Raw genomic sequence first — 21,052 nt, 5'->3', positions numbered from 1 at the left:
ATGATCATGAGGTCTGAGGAAACATGAAGTTTTATCTTTTGAATTAATCTGTTTCCTATTTCCTAACTGCTGTTATCTTCAAGGTAGACGTTCAGTTACTGCTTTTAGGAATCAGGCAAAAGCAACAGCCAAATGTTTATTATCACAAGTATTTCTCAAATAAAATAGAAAAATTAAATATAGTGTCCCAGCTGAAAGGTGCTAGCTTTATGAATACAAGATGGGATATAAACATGTTGATAAAAAATGAAATGAAGAAATGAAATGATGTCTGGAGAAGTGCTCAGTCTATCTCCAAGAATGTCTGTCCGACTGTTAAAAACATTATGAAGGTCTCATTGTGTCTCATTGTGGTAGGCGGGGGAGAGTTGGGATAGATATATATTTTTTAAATCCTCTAGAGCAGAGAGAAGAGCTGTGGATTATTGTTATTGATTAATGCATCAGTGTTTCTTAGGGTCAAAAACACTAAACTCACAACTTAAAATGAAAGCGTTTAGTTTCTTTGATAAAAGAGCACATGTTCAATGTGAAAAGTGACAGTAGATGAGTTGCTATTTGGTGCTATACACTGAGGAAAAACACATTTCTATTCATTTTATTTTATAAGTTTGATCTAAATAGCTTTTTCTCCTGTGTTTATGACCTAAAAACAGCTGGAAAACATAGATAAATATGGGTACTGTTACTAAGTTTAAACAGTAATCTGTGTGGCAAAAATGTTTTGCTTGATATTATAATAACAATTTAGGCCACAAGAGGCTGACTAGCAAACAATTATTCAACAGGAAAAAATCACATGGCAAAACCTTTTTTCACATGTAGACCTTGTTTTTTAACTCTGTTACGGTAGGTCATAAACACAGGATAGACAATTATGTAGATCAGACTTAGGAAGTCGATCACCAGAAACTTATTTTCTTAATTCCCTTTCAGGGCTTCCATACTTGTAATGAAAGAGGAGTAAATGTTCCCTCTCCAGTTTTCTCTAGTTTAACCCAGAGCTCCTAGTCTGACTTGATCAGTTTGACCGCCAGAGATATGCCCAGCCTAAAATAAATACATTTAGAATATATTAGGCTTTAAGTTGGGATCAGATTTGGTTAGATGGCTTTTTTATAAACTGCCAGTGTTGAATTCCTGTTTCTCTATATACACGTTTGTCTGTCTCTCTACAGGAAACTGCACTGCTTGTCGGGTCTTATTCAGCCTTTTCTTCATCCTGATTGTCGCTGCTGTGGCTGCAGCAGGGTACCTTTACAAATCTGGAAGGATTCAATGGTACTAATAAATACAGATGTTCTACAAACACTTAGCTGCAATACACATTTTATCTGCCAATCATACAGGCAATTACTGTTTAACTATGTATATGTGTTCTTTAATATTAATTGGTGGTTAATTATCCAGGAGCAGAGACAGGCAGCCGGTCTCAACGAATTCACCTGAAGAGGAGCAAGTTTTATAAGAATCCAGTCAATAAAGTATGTATAATAGGTAATTTGTTCAATTTAATTTTGTGAAATCTGCGTTCCTCAAAAACAACTATCTAACCTTTTTTTAATGCGGTTAGTGTTTAAAGTGTTACATGTGTTTTTTTTCTCTTTTTTAGATGCTCTTTTATAAAATACATTTACACTGTTGGCATACTCATTTAAAAAGTGCTTCTTCACTTAAATGTTTTGTATTGTCTGCCACAGGGAGCTTCCTGAAGTCCATGGGAGTAGCAGGGTGGAGTGCAGATGGACTCTCCTCGGCATGTTTCCCTCCTGACTCAGCTGTTAGAGCAGGTGCTGCTGTCCAGGTGCTTTGTATTGTAATGTCCTATGATAACAGCCTTTACAATTATATTTGGTTTATTTCTAAACAAATAGATGAAGTTTTTCCCAAAAGAAGAAGTGACATGGGGAATGTATTTAGTGAAAGTATTTTTCAAGCTAAAAAGTGGAAGCTTCAATGAATGTTTACTGTCTATGGCTGACTGAAATGGAAAGTTTGCATGACCGATTAACGCGAGCATCTTGCATCAGTGTTACCTGAGAACTGGCTTTAATCTTGATAGGCTGCACTATCAGTAATTGCTGTAACTGCCACGATACTTCCCTTCTGGTTTTCTCCCCGTTACGCCCCTCTCTAGGGGTAGAGAGAAACAACATACACCAGTGTGGAATTGGTATAATTATAGGTATTTATTTATATATAATAGTGGTAACAAAATAATAAAGGCATACAGCCTGGCACAAAGTACAAAGGGCCAAAATACCGGTTGACAACAACCAACAGAAAGAGAACTCCAAAAGAGAGTCTAAGATTATACAAAGTATTGAATAGTACACAAAAAGGGAAACAAAAAGCTAACTTTTAACGTGGTATTAATTAATAACTGCAAAGGCTGTAGGAAACACAGCTGCTACTAATCGACAAACGCTAACAGCTAAGCTACCCTGGATACTACACATAGCTTTCACAATCTACAGTGGCTCTCAGTTGATATACAAAGAATGAAGGCTCTCTACGGGCAGAGTTTGTTGCATCTGTTCTGGGCCACTGTAGAGAAATGACGGACTCATAAGAGGCTCATTCTAGGCAAACAAAAAACAGTTCTTAATTTCAGGTTACACCAATGAGAACTTGGATACTATAATCAATTTCTCCTATTGGATCCCCCTTAATCCTTCACACTGTTCGTTTCACTGTTGCTCAAAGCAGAGGATTGTAAAGAGTGTTTACAACCACACAAGATACAACCTAACAGGCCAAACAAAATATTGCTGAGAAATTTCAATACTATTTCTTGATTTATTTAAAATGTTTTACTAAGCTGGACTTGATGTGTTGTTTTTGTGTTTACAATGTTGCCAGATAACTGACAGACCAATCTTTCCTCACACACAGTGTATTTAATGATGCGTTTTCCTTATACCAAATGCGTACAGTATGTAAGAGAATACCGTCAGTGTTGAGATGTTACAAAAGAACATGTTCCTTTCTAAACCCCTGATTTTATTTGAACCAACGCCTAGCGTAAACATTTTATTTATCTGCTCAAGATCGATTGGATCAATGCTCTGAAGCCGCTATCACATTAAACACAGCCTTATCTGTGAGCTGCTGAACTTCTAAGCACCATCACATTTCATGGAATTGTTGACTACTACGATTATCTACTGAGTGCTAAAACATTTGCTCTGCTTTGAAACTGTCGCTCTGACAATGTTTTAGTTGTGTTTAAGTCAGCCAAGCTCTTTGTTATCTTTGAATAGGTGTATAGCATCCTCCAATGTTATGGGTAAACAAGCTTAAAACAGAAAGACCCCAAAGTCAGCAAAAAAGGAATGAATGATGTTTTAAGTTCAGTGAAGGTCAAAATGAAGAGCTGACTTGCGAAAACCGTAGAAAAATATTATTATATTATTTATAAAGTTGGACTGCATCTTCATCTCCTAAATATATTTGATAATTATCAGTTAAACAAAGTATAAAGTGTTTGATTGGCTCTTAGTGAAATCATTAAAGCCATCATGTTGGCATACATCATAATGGGAGGTTACTTGGGTTGTACAGGTTATGTTAAGTTTAAAAAAAAAAAATTCCTTAGTTAAGATTTTAAAAGTTACAAAATTCCTTTACATAAAAGTAGTCCAAGGGACATACATGAACCGGCCTCTGATTTATCCTCCGTCTTGTTCTCCATCTTAAAATGATAACCTTTGGCCTACATCCTGTGTGCAGCGGATGTAGCGATATCTTATTGTTCTATTAATACCTATCTGTTACAAACATAGAAAGTCCTTAAGGCTTCATCTCCTGGGGATTTTTTAATATCTATGCCAATGTTATTTGTATTTAAATTAATCAAATAGCTGTCCACACATTTCACACAATACCAAGCTCATGGTATTTCTCACACTCGAGTGACAAAAAAAACATTCCTAGATTTCATTTTAGACTAGTTTTCGTCCTTAGATTAATAGTCCACGATTTTACTCATGTTTAGTTAAATATATCCTTCTTCGTTGTAGTTACACGTGTGTTTTTAATATGTTTATCCTGAGTGTCTGGGTTATGGGTTATTTAGATTGTTCCTTATTCCCCAAATTCTGCTACACAGCGCTTATTTTGACAGACATTTTTTTATTTGTTTTGGAGGGGAGGAACAATAAATCCGATCTACTTAATTCCCCCTATTTCTTGCACACATATTCACTCTTATTTCAATTGAAAATGTAAATTATTCGTGCGTAAATCAAAAATGTTTTGTATTTTGTAAGAAATACATCTGAACCGTGTCAAAGACATTAAAATACGGAAACCTTTATTAAATAAAAATATGAAGTATATAATTAAGCCACTAAATGAATGCACTCTGCCCGCCATTAGTATGAGCGTAAACTATAGCTATGTTCGTTGGTCAAGTTATTTATGATGATCGATATGTTCATTATGAGAAGTTTTGTTTTGGGGGTGGGGGTGGGGGGTTGCAGTATCGTGTCTGCAAATACAAGTATAATTTTGGTGTACTAAGGCAGCTATTTCCCTTTTCCTTCTCATTATAGAATATCGGCTTTACGTTTTATGCAGATTTTACTATTTCAGTTGCTGTTTGTGATTCACATTCCTTTAATATTTTTAGATTTGTTTGTTATTGTGCAGTAACATTAGAAGTAGTTAATAAAAGTGTTGGATCCAAATATTTTGATCATTTGCTGTTTACCATTATCTGTTTTGCGTTAAGTCAATGTTCAGAGTGTCATATACTTTTCTTTCAACCTGTATGGAAATAAACTTTACAAATCCCTCGAGTATTTCTGTATTTAGTGGGTACACAGTGTTGGGATACAGTGTACAGTTAAATACCGCTGCAGTCTAGACAGAGTAGCTGAACAGACTGCAGCTCCCTGGTGGGAGAGAGGAATGTGCGGAGCCACTCCTTTAGAAACAGAAGCTCCCTTGGTTTTTCACTGGAAGTAGTTGCTTTATTTAGCTCTGACTCTGTGTAAGTCTCATACAAAGGAACTTTTCTATTCCTAAAAAGCACAAGGTCCCCTATTATACTGTTTTTCATCATAGGTCTCAGATATATACAAAAACATGTCTCTGAAGTGTTTTGCTCGAAATACCAAACAGATCATGCATTGCAGCCAGGCTTGGCTCTATACAGCTTAGGGCCAATAGGAGACCTCGGTGCATTCTTTCCCCTCCTCCTCATTAGCATTCTGTGCATTCTAGTGTGACTAGTGCGCATTTGAGACCCACTAGTACTACTAGTGAACATTTTAAGCCTCACTAGTTCACTAGTTGACTTTCAATGTATCTCACTAGTTAACTAGTAAAGGGCAAAGGCTTCACTAGTTAACGTGTAGACATTTTGAGCCCCACTAGTTAACTAGTAAGGTCAAAAGAGGCGTTAACTAGTGAACCTTTTGCATGTACTAGTTAACTAGTGAGTGATTCTGGGTAGTACTAGTTAACTAGTGCAGAAAAATGTATGCCACTAGTTAAAGGTGGGGTAGGTAAGTTTGAGAAACCGGCTCGAGATACACTTTTTGTTATATTCCATGGAATGCTCTTAACATCCCGATAGCAATGAATATCTTAAGTGCTTTGACAAAAAAACCCATAAAATGTCATTTGTGGAAGCCGTAGCGCTGTAAAAAGCACGACCAATCATTTTAGCCGGCCCGGCTAAAATAACTGGATGGCCTACCTGCCTGTCAGCCTTCCATCTGTGCACAAACTTATCTCGTGCCCTCATTGGTCATGTGCGCATTTGTGTGTGTTGGAGGAGGGGCTCTGTAAGAAAGTGGCAGATTTTTTCCGGCTGTGTATTTTCCAATTCTAGCGCACTCGAGCTGGTTTCTCCAAAATGACCTACCCCACCTTTAACTAGTTCTGCTTATTTTTTGTACTGTAACTAGTTAACATGTCAGAGCTTTTGCAGCACACTAGTTAACTTGTAAGACTTTTAGTGTCACTAGTACGGTCAGGGGGCCACTAGTTCATCAAAAAGCTTACAAGTTGGGACTTTGGTGCTACTAGTGATTTGATGTAGAAAATAAACGTATTTAAGATACGTTCATAAGAAACGTAACGTGGGAGAAAATATGTTTCTAGATTAGAAGATATGTAGAAAATAAACGTATTTGAGATACGTTCATAACGAACGTAACGTGGGAGTAAATACGTTCCTAGCTAAACGTAATTCAGAATGCAGTTTAGTTCTGTAGGAACGTAATTTTTAGGAGACAGGGTTGCATAGCCGCCGTGAAATTCCTACCCTGATTGCAGCATCCCATAAACCCCTCTGTTTCAGCCCTGTTTCAAAAGTGCTGATTCTCTATCTTTTACTTTAGATGAAAATAAGGTGCCACGCCCCTCTGAGAGATATTTGGTTAAAAATAACACAATAGTTACCTTGGCTGGTTATTGGCTAATGGTTACACAAGCCAAAACATCGTTATGACATAAAGTGGCCAAAATCTGATCAGCTCATTTTCAGACAGATTTTTATATAAATGGATCAGGACAAAAAGAGAGAGAATCTTTTTTCCTGAAACTTTCAGAATCTCTTTACACAGAGGAGACACATGTTTATGTATAAAAGACATGAACAACTGGATTGTGCACAATAGGTCCCCTTCCATTTCAATAAGTGTGACACTGTGGTACGAAAATAAATTAAAACTCTTAAAGCAGAGATTCATATTTTTACAATGTTATTACAATAACTGCATGAACATTGATCGTGTCACTCACATTATTTCAATAGTAATTTTCAAAGCTCATTTTTTACTTTATTTTAATACTCCATGCTGACTTGCTAACAGTCTTCCAATTCAGTTATTTATTCAACACATTACCGCCTCCAGCTGTCAACGACAGAACAAAGGAAACCAGTGGCAGGATGTGAATGTGCAAAATTCAAGGTGTTACTTTGTGTTGTTGTGGTGCTGTGCAGGAGAAACCAAACTGGGACCCAGTACAAGAAAAAAACTCAGAGGCGACTTTTAATAACTTTAATTAAAAGCCTGGAATTTGGGCGTTTCCTATAAATGGTTATTAAAGAGCCAGACATGGTAATAAAAGACGCCATTGAGTCGCGCATGGTGATCTTATGGTCGCAGTATCACATGACTGGTAAACTCCCTTAAGCTTTACTACCATTATCTACAGAAGCGTACAGAGAATCTAAGCTTCATGGGATATGTGTGTGAGCTGTTGAAGCTTAGCTGCTCTTCAGGACTCCCTTTGATATCCTCATCAATCATTTTTTTTTCAACAGTTTTCTTTGTATTCACATCTATCTGCTGAACTCCTCATAGTCTTTTTGGTAGCAATGTACCTTTAATGAACTACATTCAAAATGTTAACATAACAGTTAAATAATATACAGTACAGGCAAAGGCAGAAAACCCAGTGGGCTTTTTTTTTTAAGCCTCGCCCTAAATAATGTTAGAATTCACAATTTTATAGACAACACAAGATTAATATACAAGAAATATTAGGAATTCAATACTGATGGCAAACCATAACAACAGCATATTATATTAACATATAACACAAATGTATAAAAAGAAGGACATGTATGTGTATATATTATGGTTATACATAGTGAACAACTGTTACAAAAAGTAGATAAATAGTTTTTTTCTGTGGTTTTTGTAACACTTAATACAGGTACGCTATTCTGACAGGCATTCCCTAATTTGGTTCCCCTAAATCTGATTGTGAACTGGGGAAGAGGGCGTTCAGTTACGCTACTCCTGAAGCATGGAACCAGCTTCAAACTGAGCTGAAACTCAGAGAGCTGGTTTAAACAGACTACAAGCTACTGACTGACCTTGAAGCAGGCCGCTGTGTCTGTAAATGCTTTGGATAAACTTGGTGTATGACTGTGTTGTGATTGTGTGTTTTAAAATGGTCTGTAACTGTGCTGTAACCATTCTTGGGCCAGGACTCTCTTGTAAAATAGATTTTTAATCTCAATGAGACCAATTCTGGTTAAATAAAGGTAAACCAAAAAAAAAGGAAGGGTAGAAGGTGTTGTTTCCCTCGGATCCACAGTGCTGTAGCGTCTTCTGGCACATTGTTTTCATCTTCTGCCTTCATTTAGAGAAACAGCCACAAGGCATATGTTTTCAACAAAAAGACTCAACAAATAGACGATCCTCTACCTGCTCAGTACTGAACCCCTCCTCGTCTAGACCTAGTGAAAGGGAGAGGCTGAATATAGCCATGTTGTTGTCGTATGACATCATTTTCCAGACAGTTTTCATAAATAACTTCTTCTGGCTGCTGTTAAAGAAAAAAAGGACCAAAGTCATTTACGTTTTGTCTTCCAGTACAACTGGTGCCATCTCTGCAAAACGTATTACATAACAGTGAATCATCCTAATGACAAATAATTTACCATTTCTGAGGTGCGAGAACAGTTCCTGAAAGAGAAAGACATTTTGTTTATGTGTTGGAGTATAATGCCATTAACCCCAAATATGTGTGTGTACGTTATAAGATGTTAAATAAATAAGTACTGGATGCAACTTACTCTGCATGTTGTTTATGACATCGATACAGAATGATTAAAGCCAGTATCAAAATCAAGCAACACACACAAGGGACAACAACTGCCGCAACAATCATCAGCTTGTTTAGATTTCCAGGTACCGCTTCCTCTGGGGGAATAAAAACAGTTTTAAAGTTATTATGAGTCTGATATGCAGTTACATTTAGCTCAATGGAAAGACAGGGTGATTCTGTGTGTGTGGCATCATTGTTTCATAAAGGAAGTTGAGGCTGTGGTTGCGACTCATGACATTACATTACTAATATTGTGTGCATTGACGGAGTTATACTTTAAAATCGACAATCTCAGAAAATGTGTAAAAGAAACTCTATCTAGTAGCAGTAGCATACAATGGTTGTCTCGGTTTAAAATCCAACATTCCCCCTGTTCCTGTTTACATCCTATTTCCTTTGCTCTTTCCTTAAGGGTTACTTATACAGTATGTCCTTATAATTTAAGACGTATTAGCTCACCAGTGATTTTCAGCTCCCATTTACATTCGTCAACTCCCAACACCGTGCTGATCTCACAGGTGTAGTTCCCTTCGTGAGATTTCTGGACTCTTTCTATGACCAGGGCGTACGGGCGGCTCTCTGACATATTAATGTTCAGTCGTTTAGCTTCTTCACTCTTGTGTAAACTTTCCTTTGGCCTGAAACTGAAAATGAGCACTGTGTTCATCTTCCATGTCAGCTGATTGAGCGTGCTGTTTGAAATGATGTTACAGTGCAGGATCGCTGGGCTGCCCACCTCCCTCGAGATGTTGTTTCCTTCTGTGAACATCATCGAATGTAGATGAATGATTATATGTTTACTCGAACCGTGTGAGCAATATTGTGGGTATATTTAGGTACATATGTTAATTCATTTTATTGCCAAGAGATACATGTACAAACATAGAATTGGTATAGATCTAATAAAGACACTTTAAACCATTTCAAACTATTCCTGTACTATTCAAAAAGTCAGCGCGAGGGTGTTGTAAGGGATTTTTACCTGCTGGTGAGAAAATCCAGAACATGCAACAAGTCAGAAAAAAGGTCCAGTTGATACCCAAATATTTAGAAAAATCCTCCATCACACCTTAAAACAAAGATAATTTCACTGTTAACATCATGTTAATGTGTATGTAATGTGGAAATATAACCAATGGTATGTTGCCTATTGCTGTATGTAGAAAAGTATACCTCGCTGACATTACAAAACGTTTCCTACTGTAAGTGCTCTGGCCAAAAGAGGTAACAATTCAAATCAATACATCACAGACAGGCAAACTAAATAAAAATAATAAGCCAATTTGTGTTACAGTGTCAAAATAATACAGGGGTTACATTTTTTATAATAGATTAGACTGCTGGTAAGAATCAAACGTCCTGTAAAGTAACTACTGACTTACCGGTAGTGAGTATCTACATCTGAAGGCTACGAAGGCAACAAATAGTAAACTATATTCATATGAAAATAAAAGGAACTCAAATGTGTCTGTATGACGGTGTAGCTGTCGTGCAGTCAGGTTTAAACCTGGCCCGGCCTCCTACACACCAGAAATAGTTTCCGCACAGGAAGTAATGGCTGTGGCCGTGCTGACTGACACAAGTGTGTCTGAGGTTGAAGAGCACCTTATGAGCCTTTATTTTCAAAGACAATGTATTACAGGATATGGGGGAGGATGTATTTAAGTACATTCGCTGAAGTTTAAGTACAGCTTTGAGGGCTACATTTTATACTTTAATTTCACTACAATTTAGAGGGAAAAGTGTACTTTTGTTTACTCCAATAATTCTATTTCATACCTTTAGTTATTTTGGTTTAGTTACTAAATGTAATAAGTTCAGCCTTTACCAACTAAAGTGATGAACACATTAATTGTGAATAATTATAATCCAGTAAAAATGATATGTTTCTGAAATTGACAATTCTGAATAATGAGTACTTTTACTTTTGGTGCTTATACTTTTCAATACTTGAATGATCTTAAGTGTGAATACAGGACTGTAACTTGTAACACAGTACTTTTACAATACTTTTACCTTAAAATGTAAGTAAAATATCTACTCTGTCCACCCCTGCTCATGAGTGATAGACACTAAAGGTCACATTGTATAGGTTCCTTTTCTTTTACATCCAAAAAGCAACACATTTATAAAAGTACATCTTCATGATTGCGGACACTGTCGACATTGAAAATGCAAACTAAGTGGTTTTCGTTTGAATTGATATCATCATATCAGCTCATAAAATGAAAATGAAACAGAAATGACAGTTTGCATTTTCATTTTGAAATGTATACTGTAGCTCTCTCTCAAAGCTTGTTGTGGAGTATATATTATGGGTCTCAGATATATAAAAATCTATAAAAAAACATGTCTATGATGTGTTTTGCTCAAAATACCAAACAGATCATGCATTTTAGACATCCCTCATATCCCTCTATTTCAGGCCTGTTAGAGAACTGCAGGTTTGGGGTCCTTAGCTTGAAAGAAAAAAAAAGAGGAGGGGGAGCTAATGCCCGCTCAGAATTCTACCAGAGATTCAGCTCAATGCTACCGTGATTAAATGCCATATCATGTTCCAAACCACATCAAGGATTATTTCTGAAACAGTATGGATCTGAAATGCTTTTTCTCTTGCGGGTTTACCACAAGGTGAGTTCCTTTTTTTATTTCCTGCTTCTTACACATACTCTCTCCAGTACAGGTTAGCTCTGTGTGTTAGCGATGCTTGCTAATGTAAACAAAGGCCATATTACTTCAAATACACGTCGGGCATTGTTTCTGATAGTGCCGTGGGTCCACATTGCCGATATTAAGTCATGTCGGACGCAAATCTGGATCAGCTCCGTTGTACCCCCGTTTTTAGAGATTTGGGTACGGAGGAAAAGAGAGAGGGTTTGTTTTCAGACGCTGCGTGAGTTCCCTGATACACCGGGGACACATACAGTATGTATGTATAAAATACATCAAAACGTGCATTTTGCATGATAGGTCCCCTTTAAAAGCTGATGTGCAGAAGTCACCACTCCACCGTAATGCTCTCTGCCCAAGGTTGTCTGGGGTTTCTGCAGGACACTCTTAAGCAGGAGAGGCCACAGTGAAGTCAACAACCCAAGTCACAACAGGCTGACACCCAGTCCCTTAAAATGCGATTACAGCCGTGAATCACCATGTTTTTTTTTTTCGTAATGTAAATGTATCCAAGCAGCTGGCCTGCTGAAGTTCCTTATTTGACACACCCACTCAGCTCAAGAAGAAACTCAAAGGATCCCTTTCATTGTGAATAATGATAGCCTGTAGTCTTGATTCAGTCTGTTTACCATCACGATATCCTTCCACTTGCACAGTACTCCAAAGTCCTCTTTTATTGAATGGATGGTCTTTCACATACTCCCATGCAGCAGTGAAACAAGTGAAGGGTCTGTTATCAACCAGTGTTTATTACTACATCCTGTTTATACACTTTAATCTGTCACCATCATGTGTTCCTCTAACTGGAAATAATGAGTCAGCCATCGTGATGTCAAAAGTAAACCTGTTTAAAAAGGAAATGTACAAGAATGTTTTTTACATTAATACAAATACATTTTAAAAAAAACCTATTGAACAACTATTAAAATGTTGTGTTGCCTTTACTTTAGAATTCAAGTTATAAATCTATCCAAGACACATTTGTTACATAAGGAATGGAATTTGGATAATATGGTGATTTCATTTGGTTAAATCTTAGCTACTACTTGATTACTACTACTTGACAAAGGAACAGTGAAAATAAGATGTTTTCTCCCTCCCAATGGACCGCACAGCACTTCATTGTCCGATACACATGAAATATACTGAACTTTCAACCCTAGTTTGACAAGAAAATAAATAGATATGTGTGTCCCTTTAGAAGCTGATATCTCTAAGTGATTTATCATGCCAGCCTAAAGTTCCCTGCGGGTGATGGAGAACATGTTGGTTCAAAGGCTTTTCTCAGAAATGACTTCAGCAGAAGTTTGTGGTTGACTGAGTGAAAACTCCAAAACACACCTTGAGAGGCCTCTCACATTAATGACCTTAGATGGTGCTCCGGCCATGCATAGTGAAGTGTGTTTTAACATTTTTGCTAATTTCCATTAACTCAATAGTTGACACATTCCAGCAATATATTTAGTTTGCTGAAGGCTCAATCTTGAAGAAAAAGGCTGCGTCAAACCAAAGATTAGAGGGCAGTGATCACGGGGTTTAACTTGTCGCTCGGCCAGAAACAAAAATAACCCAAAGCTTAGATCTTATTTTGTCGCTGTGTGCTCTATTTCTTTTCTGAGTAGACTACTTGAGGAAAACTCTACATTCTTAAAAGCAAACTATTCCCCTAACTCTTTTGTGTTTTTGCGTCGATAAAGAGCACACGATCCATCATTTGAAAAAGCCCAGGAAGCACCAACAGTAGTTTACATGTGGCAGTTGCTTGTGGCTTTTGCTTTTCCTGTGTGCCGGGCCAAGCAGTTTGCTACATATTGTGAACTCAAATACACACACAGGTGTCCACATTTGCAGAGTATAGATGTGTATTCCAAACATAATACACTATCAATAAAACACCAAAAGGGCAATAGATATTGGTTTTCATTGGTGCCTAAATAACATGTTTAGTTGTTTATTTTTGCATGTTTATAGTGTTTTGGAATGTGCAATTGGCAGATAGTGTAGCAAAGACAGTCTAATGGTAACAGCTTTAAGTGTATTACTATGCAAACTCTGTGTAGAGCAGATAACGTGCCTGATGTGACGCACTTGATAAATGTCATGGCGACAAGTTTAAATGTTTTCAGAGATAGAGCTTCAAGTATTCCAGTAGTGCTCAAGCATTCAGAGAAAAACGGTAACTTTTAAACCAGCCGAGAATGACTCGTCTAGGAATATAAATATGTTTCACAGTGCTGCCCCATAGTGGCGATAGGCGAAAATAAACCTCTATGCTCTTATTTTTTTTACTTTTAGTCCCGGTGGAGCATGCGTTATCGCTGTTACAAATCCAAAGTGTGATAAACGCTCTCCCTTTGCTTACATTAGATTTCTCCCACAGTCCAAAGACATGCAGATTAGATCAAATGGAAATGCCCTTAAGTAAAAGTAAAAGTACCAGAGTGTAGGAATGCTCTGTTACAAGTAAAAGTCCTGCATTCAAGAGGTTACTCAAGGAAAAGTACAAAAGTATTAGCATCAAAATATACTACCAATTACCAAAAGTAAAAGTACTCATTATGCAGATTGGCCCATTTCAGAATAATATATATGATACGTTTTGATTATAATTATTGATCATTAAAGTGTTATCAAAGCTGGTAAAGGTGCAGCTAGTTTTAATGACTTTGTATACTGCAGAGTAGCTTGTGGATTTACTCCAGGTGAAACTAAAGTCTTATTTTTAATGTTGATTATATTTCCCATCATTAATCCAAATCTGTAAAATAACTAAAGCTATTAAATAGATATAGTGGAGTAAAAGTACAATATTTACCTCTGAATTGTAGGAGGGTAGAAGTAGAAACAACATTAAAATACTCAAGACATGTACGGCTACCTCAACATTGTACTCAAGTACAGTACTTGAGTACAATGTACTTAGTTACTTTACACCACTGCTCGTCTGTCATGTTATCATTTCTGTCTGTGACTAAATAATATCAGTGTGCTCATTTCCTAAAACCAAACTAGTTAATAGCAACATCTTTAGAGAGCTACAGTTGAGTAGAAGTCTGTGCTGGAAGGTAACTGAGTACATTTACTCAAGTAATTAACTGAGTACTTAGTTAGAATTATCAGGTAATTTATTTGAATTATGTTATGTACTTTATACTACTACTCCTGTATACTACTGCTACCAATACTCCACTAAATGTATGTGACTGCTTTAGTTACCTGATAATTCATCAAAATACAATCACAACACCTAACATGCATTATTTTAGGTTTAGATAACATGAGATTATTAATATGTATTAATACAGAGTTTACCTAAAAGTATAACTAATGCAATATTAATGATGCTTACACAATAATGCACCAAGAATTATGATGTATTACTACTTTTGGTACTCCAAGCACATTTTGATGCTATTTCTCTGCACACATTTTTACTTTTTTCTTCCAACAAAGTATATGTACACTGTGTGTTTCACATAACTTAAAGATCTTGGTGCTTCTTTTAACAAATATATAGACTTTTGGACACTGTGTGTATGTGTGTATGAGTGTGTGCATGGATTAAAAACTAAAAAGTCTAAACTGCCATGGAGTTGTGTGCAAATGCCTATAAATGTTTCTTCCTACCAATCTTTAATAAAGCCACCGTTCAAAACCCCATGACTATACAGCATTGTTACTTCCTTGTGTTAATTATAAGTCTAGTTCTGCATTATTATGTGTGTGTGTGTGTGTGTGTGTGTGTGTGTGTGTGTGTGTGTGTGTTGTGTGTGTGTGTGGGTGTGTGTGTGTGTGTGTGTGTGTGTGTGTGTGTGTGTGGTGTGTGTGTGTGTGTGTGGTGTGTGTGCATGTGAGCGATGCATGTGTGTTTGAGTTAACTTTGCTGAGAAACAACACAACACAACACTTCTTGACCACGTGTGACTTTTTATTGCGTTGGTTCACATTCCAAAAAAGATACTGCCACACATCTATCAGCAAAGAAGACTACAAGTTAGTAAAAAGTTTTTTTTGTTCTTTTCAAAGATTAATCATGTCTTCTTACAAACATACAGGCAATGCAACAGTCTTACAATACAAAAAATCATACATTACCAGTGATATCGATCGTACACAAGGACCAGCATGATGCTCTAACTGTTAAATGTTTAAATGTGTTTAACAACAATTTGGTGATTCTTCAAAGGCTCTTTTTGATTTCACAGCATTGGATCATGGGAAGCAAGCAAAACGATGGTTGGGGGTCACAATGGGGTCAAAGCTGCCTTCTCTCTGAGTTTCTTTAGAGCCATTTGATCATACCCCCAAAACCAACAGTGTCTGTGTCTGTGCACACAAAGGTATGCGTGTAAGACTTTCCTGTGTGAATGTGTTCATGTCCGCTAACATGCACCTGTATGCCTAAAATGTCAATACTTTAAATAGCCTACTTTGCTGCATAATGAAGTCATGTTTAATGTGTGTGCTAATGGGGGTGTATACAAAATTGAACTAAAATAGAAAATAAAAAAAGCAAATAAAACATAAAATTCACAGAGGTCCCAGAGCAAAATAAGCACTTGCTACAATCTTACAACATTAGAGAATTTACATTTACAGATAAGGCACAGTAAATCATACAGTGGCAGCTGTTTGAATAAACAAAGCCAGAGAATGTGAACGTAAGATTGGTGATAAACCTAAGGCATATTTTAAAGCTTAACACTTTTTGTATTAAAGCACTTGCCAATGATTTGAAAATAAATTAATCTTTACTCAGATAAATGCATGACACCACAGCGTGGGATTTTTCAAGGGTTGTAAGATTAAATAAATATTGTAATCACAATTATAACTTGTGTGATTCCTCTAAAAATTGACAACTGAAAACAGCTGTTGTTATGTACATGATCAGACATAGGATGGGGCGTTATGTACAGAGGGAGTTGCCCCTATTTGTTTGTTTTTCTTTGATTTGGAAAGCATGTCATCAGTTTTGTTATTTTCTTGTGGGGTAAAACCTGCTATGTTCACTTAAAACCAAGTAGAAAGATTTTTTTTCACAGCCGGGTCAAGGATGCTTGTTTTCATTGATGAGCGCGGTTTCTTTTATTGTCTGGCCTCCAACAATACTTTGTGCTGATGCTGCATGATCTTTATCGCCCGGACGCCTGTTTGTACAGAACGAAAAGAGAGGATTTGGCCTGAGGTCGCTGCTATAGTTCATTCTCTGATAGGGCAAAATGAGCCCCGCTCTCTGCCATGGACAACTTATATCACAGTTCTACTTAAAGGCTACAACACATAAGCAAATCTAAAATGAAGAGATGCAGAATCACATTGAAAAAGACATTCAACATGTGGTCTTTTTTGTTGTTTTTCCTCACTAACTCAGCTCTGGCTGTGCTACCTGGTATATAAACATGGAAAGGAGAGAAATGCTCTGAAGTTGATGCACATCTCTCTTCACTTTAAAGAATCCTGTGTAAATGGATGCATATGAGGTGTTATGAGGGTTAAAGGCCTTGCACAGAGTCTAAACCTCTGAATGTGCAAAAGAAGGTATGCTCTTCTCAACCTGAAAATGGACTTTTCTTCCTCTTCCCAAAGAGCTGTGTACCTGTTAATGTACCGGCGCTTAATTGTGTTATTTGTGTATGTGAGAGCCCTTTCACCGTGCCGTGTGCTGCATTTGCAGTATGTCGCTGTCTGAATGGGAATGAACGTCAGTGCCTAACTACAGCGAAATTACTGATTTGCAGACACACAAGTATATTATAACTCTCTCCCCCCTATCTACTCAAACCCCCTGTAATAAATGTCTAATCCTCCATCGTATATGATTAAAACTCTTTCAATAGAAAAAGATGTTTCTAAAAATTGAACATGGATTTTCATCAAGTAAAAACATTTCCCCCCTGTATGTGTCCTTTCCACATTTTTTAAATATAAGAACACACTTAATAAAAAAAACCTACTCCGCCCATCTTTAACCTCTACTTTTTATATTTCATTTTTATCACAAACACGCAGATTTTGTTGAATTGATGCCAGTGTCCTAAACGTTTTAATCTATCCCTGTTGATTATGTTTTTCATCCATCGGTTTTTGACCTGCCTGTTCAAGAGTGTGCATTGTCTTGAGTTTAATGTGTGTGTGCTCTCTCTTATGCTGAACATTGGGTGTGTGCAGGTGTACATGCGCTCTCTCTCACGGGTTCATACGGTGAGATCGTCTGACCTGGCCCTGCTGCTGGCTTTGCTCAGTCGGCTCAGCGGTCTGGTGTCTTCTATCGTATCCGTGGCCTCCATCCCTGCCTCGGCTGGAGTTACCCCCTCTACCTCCACATCCTCATCCACAACCTTCTCCACTCTCTCGGCATCCACCTCTTTCGGCTGCTCCTCCTCGACCTCTTCCTCGTGTAAAGTCACCCCCGCTGTCTCCGTGGTCTGGGCGTAGGAGGGCAGAGTCTCGTCATACACCTTAGAGATGACCCTCATGGGCACCACCTCCTCCGCCTTCTCCTCTAACCCCGGGAAGGGTGGGGCCCCTCTGCCAGCCTCCATGCCCACTTCAGCCAGTGGGTAGAGGTGAGAAATGGGAACTTTCTCCTCCTCCAGCAACCTGTAACCTTTGGCCCTCTGCAGGGAGGGCACAGCCAGGGGGGGCAGGCTCTTCCCTTGTAGCGGCAGCGGGGCCGATCCCTCGCCTAGGGCAGGGGACGGGGCCGGCTTGCGAAAGACAAAGCGGATCTTCTTCAGGCCCAGGTGACTGATCTCCACAAAGTTGAGGAAGAGAGAGACGCAGGCCACAGCCAACATGAAGATGATGAAGACGGTCTTCTCCGTGGGGCGGGACACGAAGCAGTCCACCGTGTTGGGGCAGGGCCAGCGGCTGCACTTGTACAGCGGCAGGATTCGGAAGCCGTACAGGAAGTACTGGCCCACCACGAAGCCCACCTCGAACAGTGTCTTGAAGATGATGTGGCAGATGTAGGTCCTCAGCAGGGTGCCCTCCAGCCTGAACTTCTTGCTCCCCTTGGTGCTGGTCTCCTTGGTGGTGCGGACACTCCCCTGGTCGGGGGCCAGAGGGAGACGCTCCTCGCTCAGCTCCTGCTGTCGGCTAAGTTCTGCCTCCTCGCGCTCTTTTCGTTTCTCCTCCATGTGGACATGGTGCACAGCGTGACCCACGTATACCAGAGACGGTGTGGAAACAAAGATGATCTGCAGCACCCACAGGCGGATGTGGGAGATGGGGAAGGCCTCGTCGTAGCACACGTTCTCACACCCAGGCTGCTGTGTGTTGCAGACATAGTCAGACTGCTCATCGCCCCACACGAACTCCGCCGCCGTGCCCAGGATGAGGATACGGAAGATGAAAAGCACCGTGAGCCACACCCGGCCGATCACCGTAGAGTGCTCGTTAACTTCCTCTAAAATATTACCCAGAAAGCTCCAGTCACCCATGATCGGTCCGTAGCACTGCAGAATGAAGGGTGGGGTAGGAAGGGACACAGAGGGTGAGAAAAACAGGGAGGGTGGGGCAGGCAGGTCAGAGAGAGGGAGGGGACAGAGAGGGCCAAAAGTAAGGAATGTAGGAAAAGTCAAACTTGTCAAATCAAACTCTTTACTTAGTTTTATTCGACGATACGTGATTCTATTATTATACTGAAAAAGTTTTAAACTTTTAAAAAGTGGTTTTCACGTCAATTTTTTTAGATACAATGTATTTTGGGCAAAAGCTCGATTAAACATTAACATTTAGGCGTTGCATTGATTTGGAAGGCTACTTATAATCAATGTAAACACAATTTACTATTTCGAGCAATAAGAGAGAAACCAAAAAACAGCTTGCTCTAGCTCTTTTAAAAAATCCACCCAAAAAGGCCAAATAAAAAAAACTATAAAAAGAGATCAATAAATGACAAACAGTCCCTTCTTCTGTAAGGTATGATATAGGTTCAATGTAATCAAATGGGCAACTTGCCACAGCTGCGGCTCCGGCAGAAGTTGAGTCCTGTCCCGTTCTCTTGGCACCCGGCAGGGAAAAGTGAACTTTGCTCTGCCCTCTTTCCCACCTAAAGCCCCGTCCTTGTCGCCCCACTGAGCAGATGTGAATGAATCGGCTCTGATGGTTGGTTTTTAGTTTGCTGCAATATTTAAGCTTGGAGCCAGACGGCCTTTATTTGCCGGGCGACGTGTGGTGACGAAGGAGACAATAGGATCAACAGAGCCAGAGCGGGGATGTATGGGAGCAGGCCACAGGCTCCCATACCAACATGGACACAGTACAGGCCACCGAGTCCACTGCAGAGCAGCTCCATGCACGCATTTCCTCACACATATGTATGTAGATGCATAGATACATTGGATAAAACAACAACAGCAGCTGATGTGCCTTCAGTCACTGCCCAACATTAGAGCAGAGAGGCAGGTCAGCGACAAACTATCAGCCCGGGGAGGGAGAGTTTATGTCCTCTTGGATTTACTTTGGACATGTTGTTTACACAGCCACTCAATGCAGAGAGCAGGAGGTCATTTAAATTTTCGATTTAAAAAAAATAATGCTCTAATGTTTAGCCGTGTAAAGTACTTTCTGGTTTTGTTAAGACAAAGTGGTCGCCATCTATTTCTTATTTAATTTAATTTATTCAATTTACCCATTCTCAAATACATACAAGCATGATCCAGACTGAGCTGTCTCAAGAAACACATTTGATTTCTGATATGCAGTGTACACGTTTTTCTCGATCTGTAAACCTCAACAGCCAAAGGAAGAATACCAGTTCTTAACTTTGATGAGCTATAACATAATTAGCAGTCAAACTGTTTTTAATATTCATATATTCTCGTTTATTTTTTTTAATCATATTTAAACTATTTAGATGCTTTTGCTGTTATACAAATACATGTATCTCATTTGATGTGCTTTTAAACATTTAGCATCTGGATTTTTCATTTTCAGAGAAGCATCGCTTAACAATCAGTAGTGTTATCAAACTAACATTTTAAATGGGTGGATAACAGAGTCCGCCTCGGTGTTCATGTGTGCGTGTATCATCATATCTGTGTCACTTGGCTGGAATGTGAAGAATGTGAACCATTGAGTGAAAGCGCACGCTGAAACCTCCCTATTATTGAGGTTGGTCAAACTTTCCCGGCTCAGGGAAGAAAAACATCTAGCAGCAGTCTTTGATCTCTAAAATCATAGCACTGCTGTTTGAACAGAGGAGAGCTACTGCAGAGCCTAAAGAACACTCTTTTCTGAGTATATAAAAAACATGAAACTTCGTTCAACTCAGTTATTTACTATAACTGTGGCTCATTATACTAAATAAAATCATAATGCTTGATAATGTCTATTTATATCATATTTTATACTGATGTGTAATAATAGTGTGTATAATTTTAAAAGGTCCCAATTGGGTTGTATTAGGTAGTGTCGTTACTGTTTTATGTTCAACTCTTAACTGGTGACTCATATTTACCATATTTCATCTAATTTTATTTTTGTTTAAATTCTTTTCACACCTATGTTTGAAAAAAATCTAAATATATGAAATGTCTAAAACATATATATATATATATATATATTTTTTTTTAAACTAAATTAAACATTTAGGCTGGAAGGATTACTACATTTATAATAAAAATCATACAAAAATATGTATGATATAAAATACAATTTTCCCAATAAAAACATCTGGTAAAATTATTTAAACAGAAGTATTAATCATCTCCTCACCACTGAGGACAAACCTCTGCTGATAAAATACTGTAAATGAAAATGGTCAGACAGGTGGTTTAGTATTGAAAGTTGCTACCTT

At 38.3% G+C, this 21,052-nt stretch overlaps 3 protein-coding genes across 5 annotated transcripts in view; 1 reads left to right on the top strand and 2 right to left on the bottom strand.

The window, feature by feature from the left end:
* The window catches only part of si:ch211-214p13.3 (poliovirus receptor homolog), a 38,281-nt gene extending 33,483 nt beyond the window's left edge, over positions 1–4,798 (top strand). Inside the window, exons 6-8 of one of the 2 annotated variants that reach the window (XM_034200357.1) lie at positions 1,179–1,281; positions 1,411–1,497; positions 1,701–4,798. In XM_034200357.1, the coding sequence (XP_034056248.1) occupies positions 1,179–1,281; positions 1,411–1,468 (161 nt within the window). In that variant the 3' untranslated portion in view covers positions 1,469–1,497; positions 1,701–4,798. The remainder of the gene's footprint in view (positions 1–1,178; positions 1,282–1,410; positions 1,498–1,700) is intronic. The other variant, XM_034200356.1, reaches the window with a different exon arrangement.
* Positions 4,799–7,002: 2,204 nt separating this feature from the next.
* On the bottom strand, positions 7,003–10,176 carry LOC117535787. Its single transcript, XM_034200344.1, has 6 exons — positions 9,960–10,176; positions 9,560–9,646; positions 9,037–9,336; positions 8,546–8,672; positions 8,411–8,435; positions 7,003–8,295 (listed from the first exon to the last, which is right to left on the bottom strand). Exons 2-6 carry the CDS (start codon positions 9,639–9,641, stop codon positions 8,179–8,181), a joined length of 651 nt encoding a protein of 216 aa, XP_034056235.1. The 5' UTR covers positions 9,642–9,646; positions 9,960–10,176; the 3' UTR covers positions 7,003–8,178.
* A 4,978-nt stretch (positions 10,177–15,154) lies between these two features.
* LOC117535803 (gap junction alpha-8 protein-like) lies at positions 15,155–19,498 on the bottom strand. 2 transcript variants are annotated; one of them, XM_034200366.1, is made up of 3 exons: positions 19,213–19,498; positions 17,467–18,707; positions 15,155–16,397 (listed from the first exon to the last, which is right to left on the bottom strand). In XM_034200366.1, exons 2-3 carry the CDS (start codon positions 18,690–18,692, stop codon positions 16,298–16,300), a joined length of 1,326 nt encoding a protein of 441 aa, XP_034056257.1. In that variant the 5' UTR covers positions 18,693–18,707; positions 19,213–19,498; the 3' UTR covers positions 15,155–16,297. The 2 variants fall into 2 exon arrangements, with proteins under 2 accessions (XP_034056257.1, XP_034056258.1); XM_034200367.1 differs by lacking the exon at positions 19,213–19,498 and having other exon boundaries at positions 17,467–19,054.
* Positions 19,499–21,052: the final 1,554 nt, after the last annotated feature.

This window comes from Gymnodraco acuticeps, unplaced genomic scaffold, assembly GCF_902827175.1.
Source record: "Gymnodraco acuticeps unplaced genomic scaffold, fGymAcu1.1, whole genome shotgun sequence".
Classification (NCBI taxonomy): Eukaryota; Metazoa; Chordata; class Actinopteri; order Perciformes; family Bathydraconidae; genus Gymnodraco; species Gymnodraco acuticeps.
Note: the sequence above shows the minus strand (reverse complement) of the source record. Positions and strands in the feature narration are given on the sequence as shown.

Excerpts from the sequence above, each read along its gene's own strand:
- LOC117535787 (XM_034200344.1), bottom strand. The coding sequence starts at position 9,641 with ATGGAGGATTTTTCTAAATATTTGGGTATCAACTGGACCTTTTTTCTG. Across the intron at positions 8,673-9,036 it reads ATGGGAGCTGAAAATCACTG|AGGAAGCGGTACCTGGAAAT; the intron begins GTGAGCTAATAC and ends TTATTCCCCCAG. Across the intron at positions 8,436-8,545 it reads TGTCATAAACAACATGCAGA|GAACTGTTCTCGCACCTCAG; the intron begins GTAAGTTGCATC and ends TTTCTCTTTCAG.
- LOC117535803 (XM_034200366.1), bottom strand. The coding sequence starts at position 18,692 with ATGGGTGACTGGAGCTTTCTGGGTAATATTTTAGAGGAAGTTAACGAG. Across the intron at positions 16,398-17,466 it reads AAAGCCAGCAGCAGGGCCAG|GCGTCCGGGCGATAAAGATC; the intron begins GTCAGACGATCT and ends CTGTACAAACAG.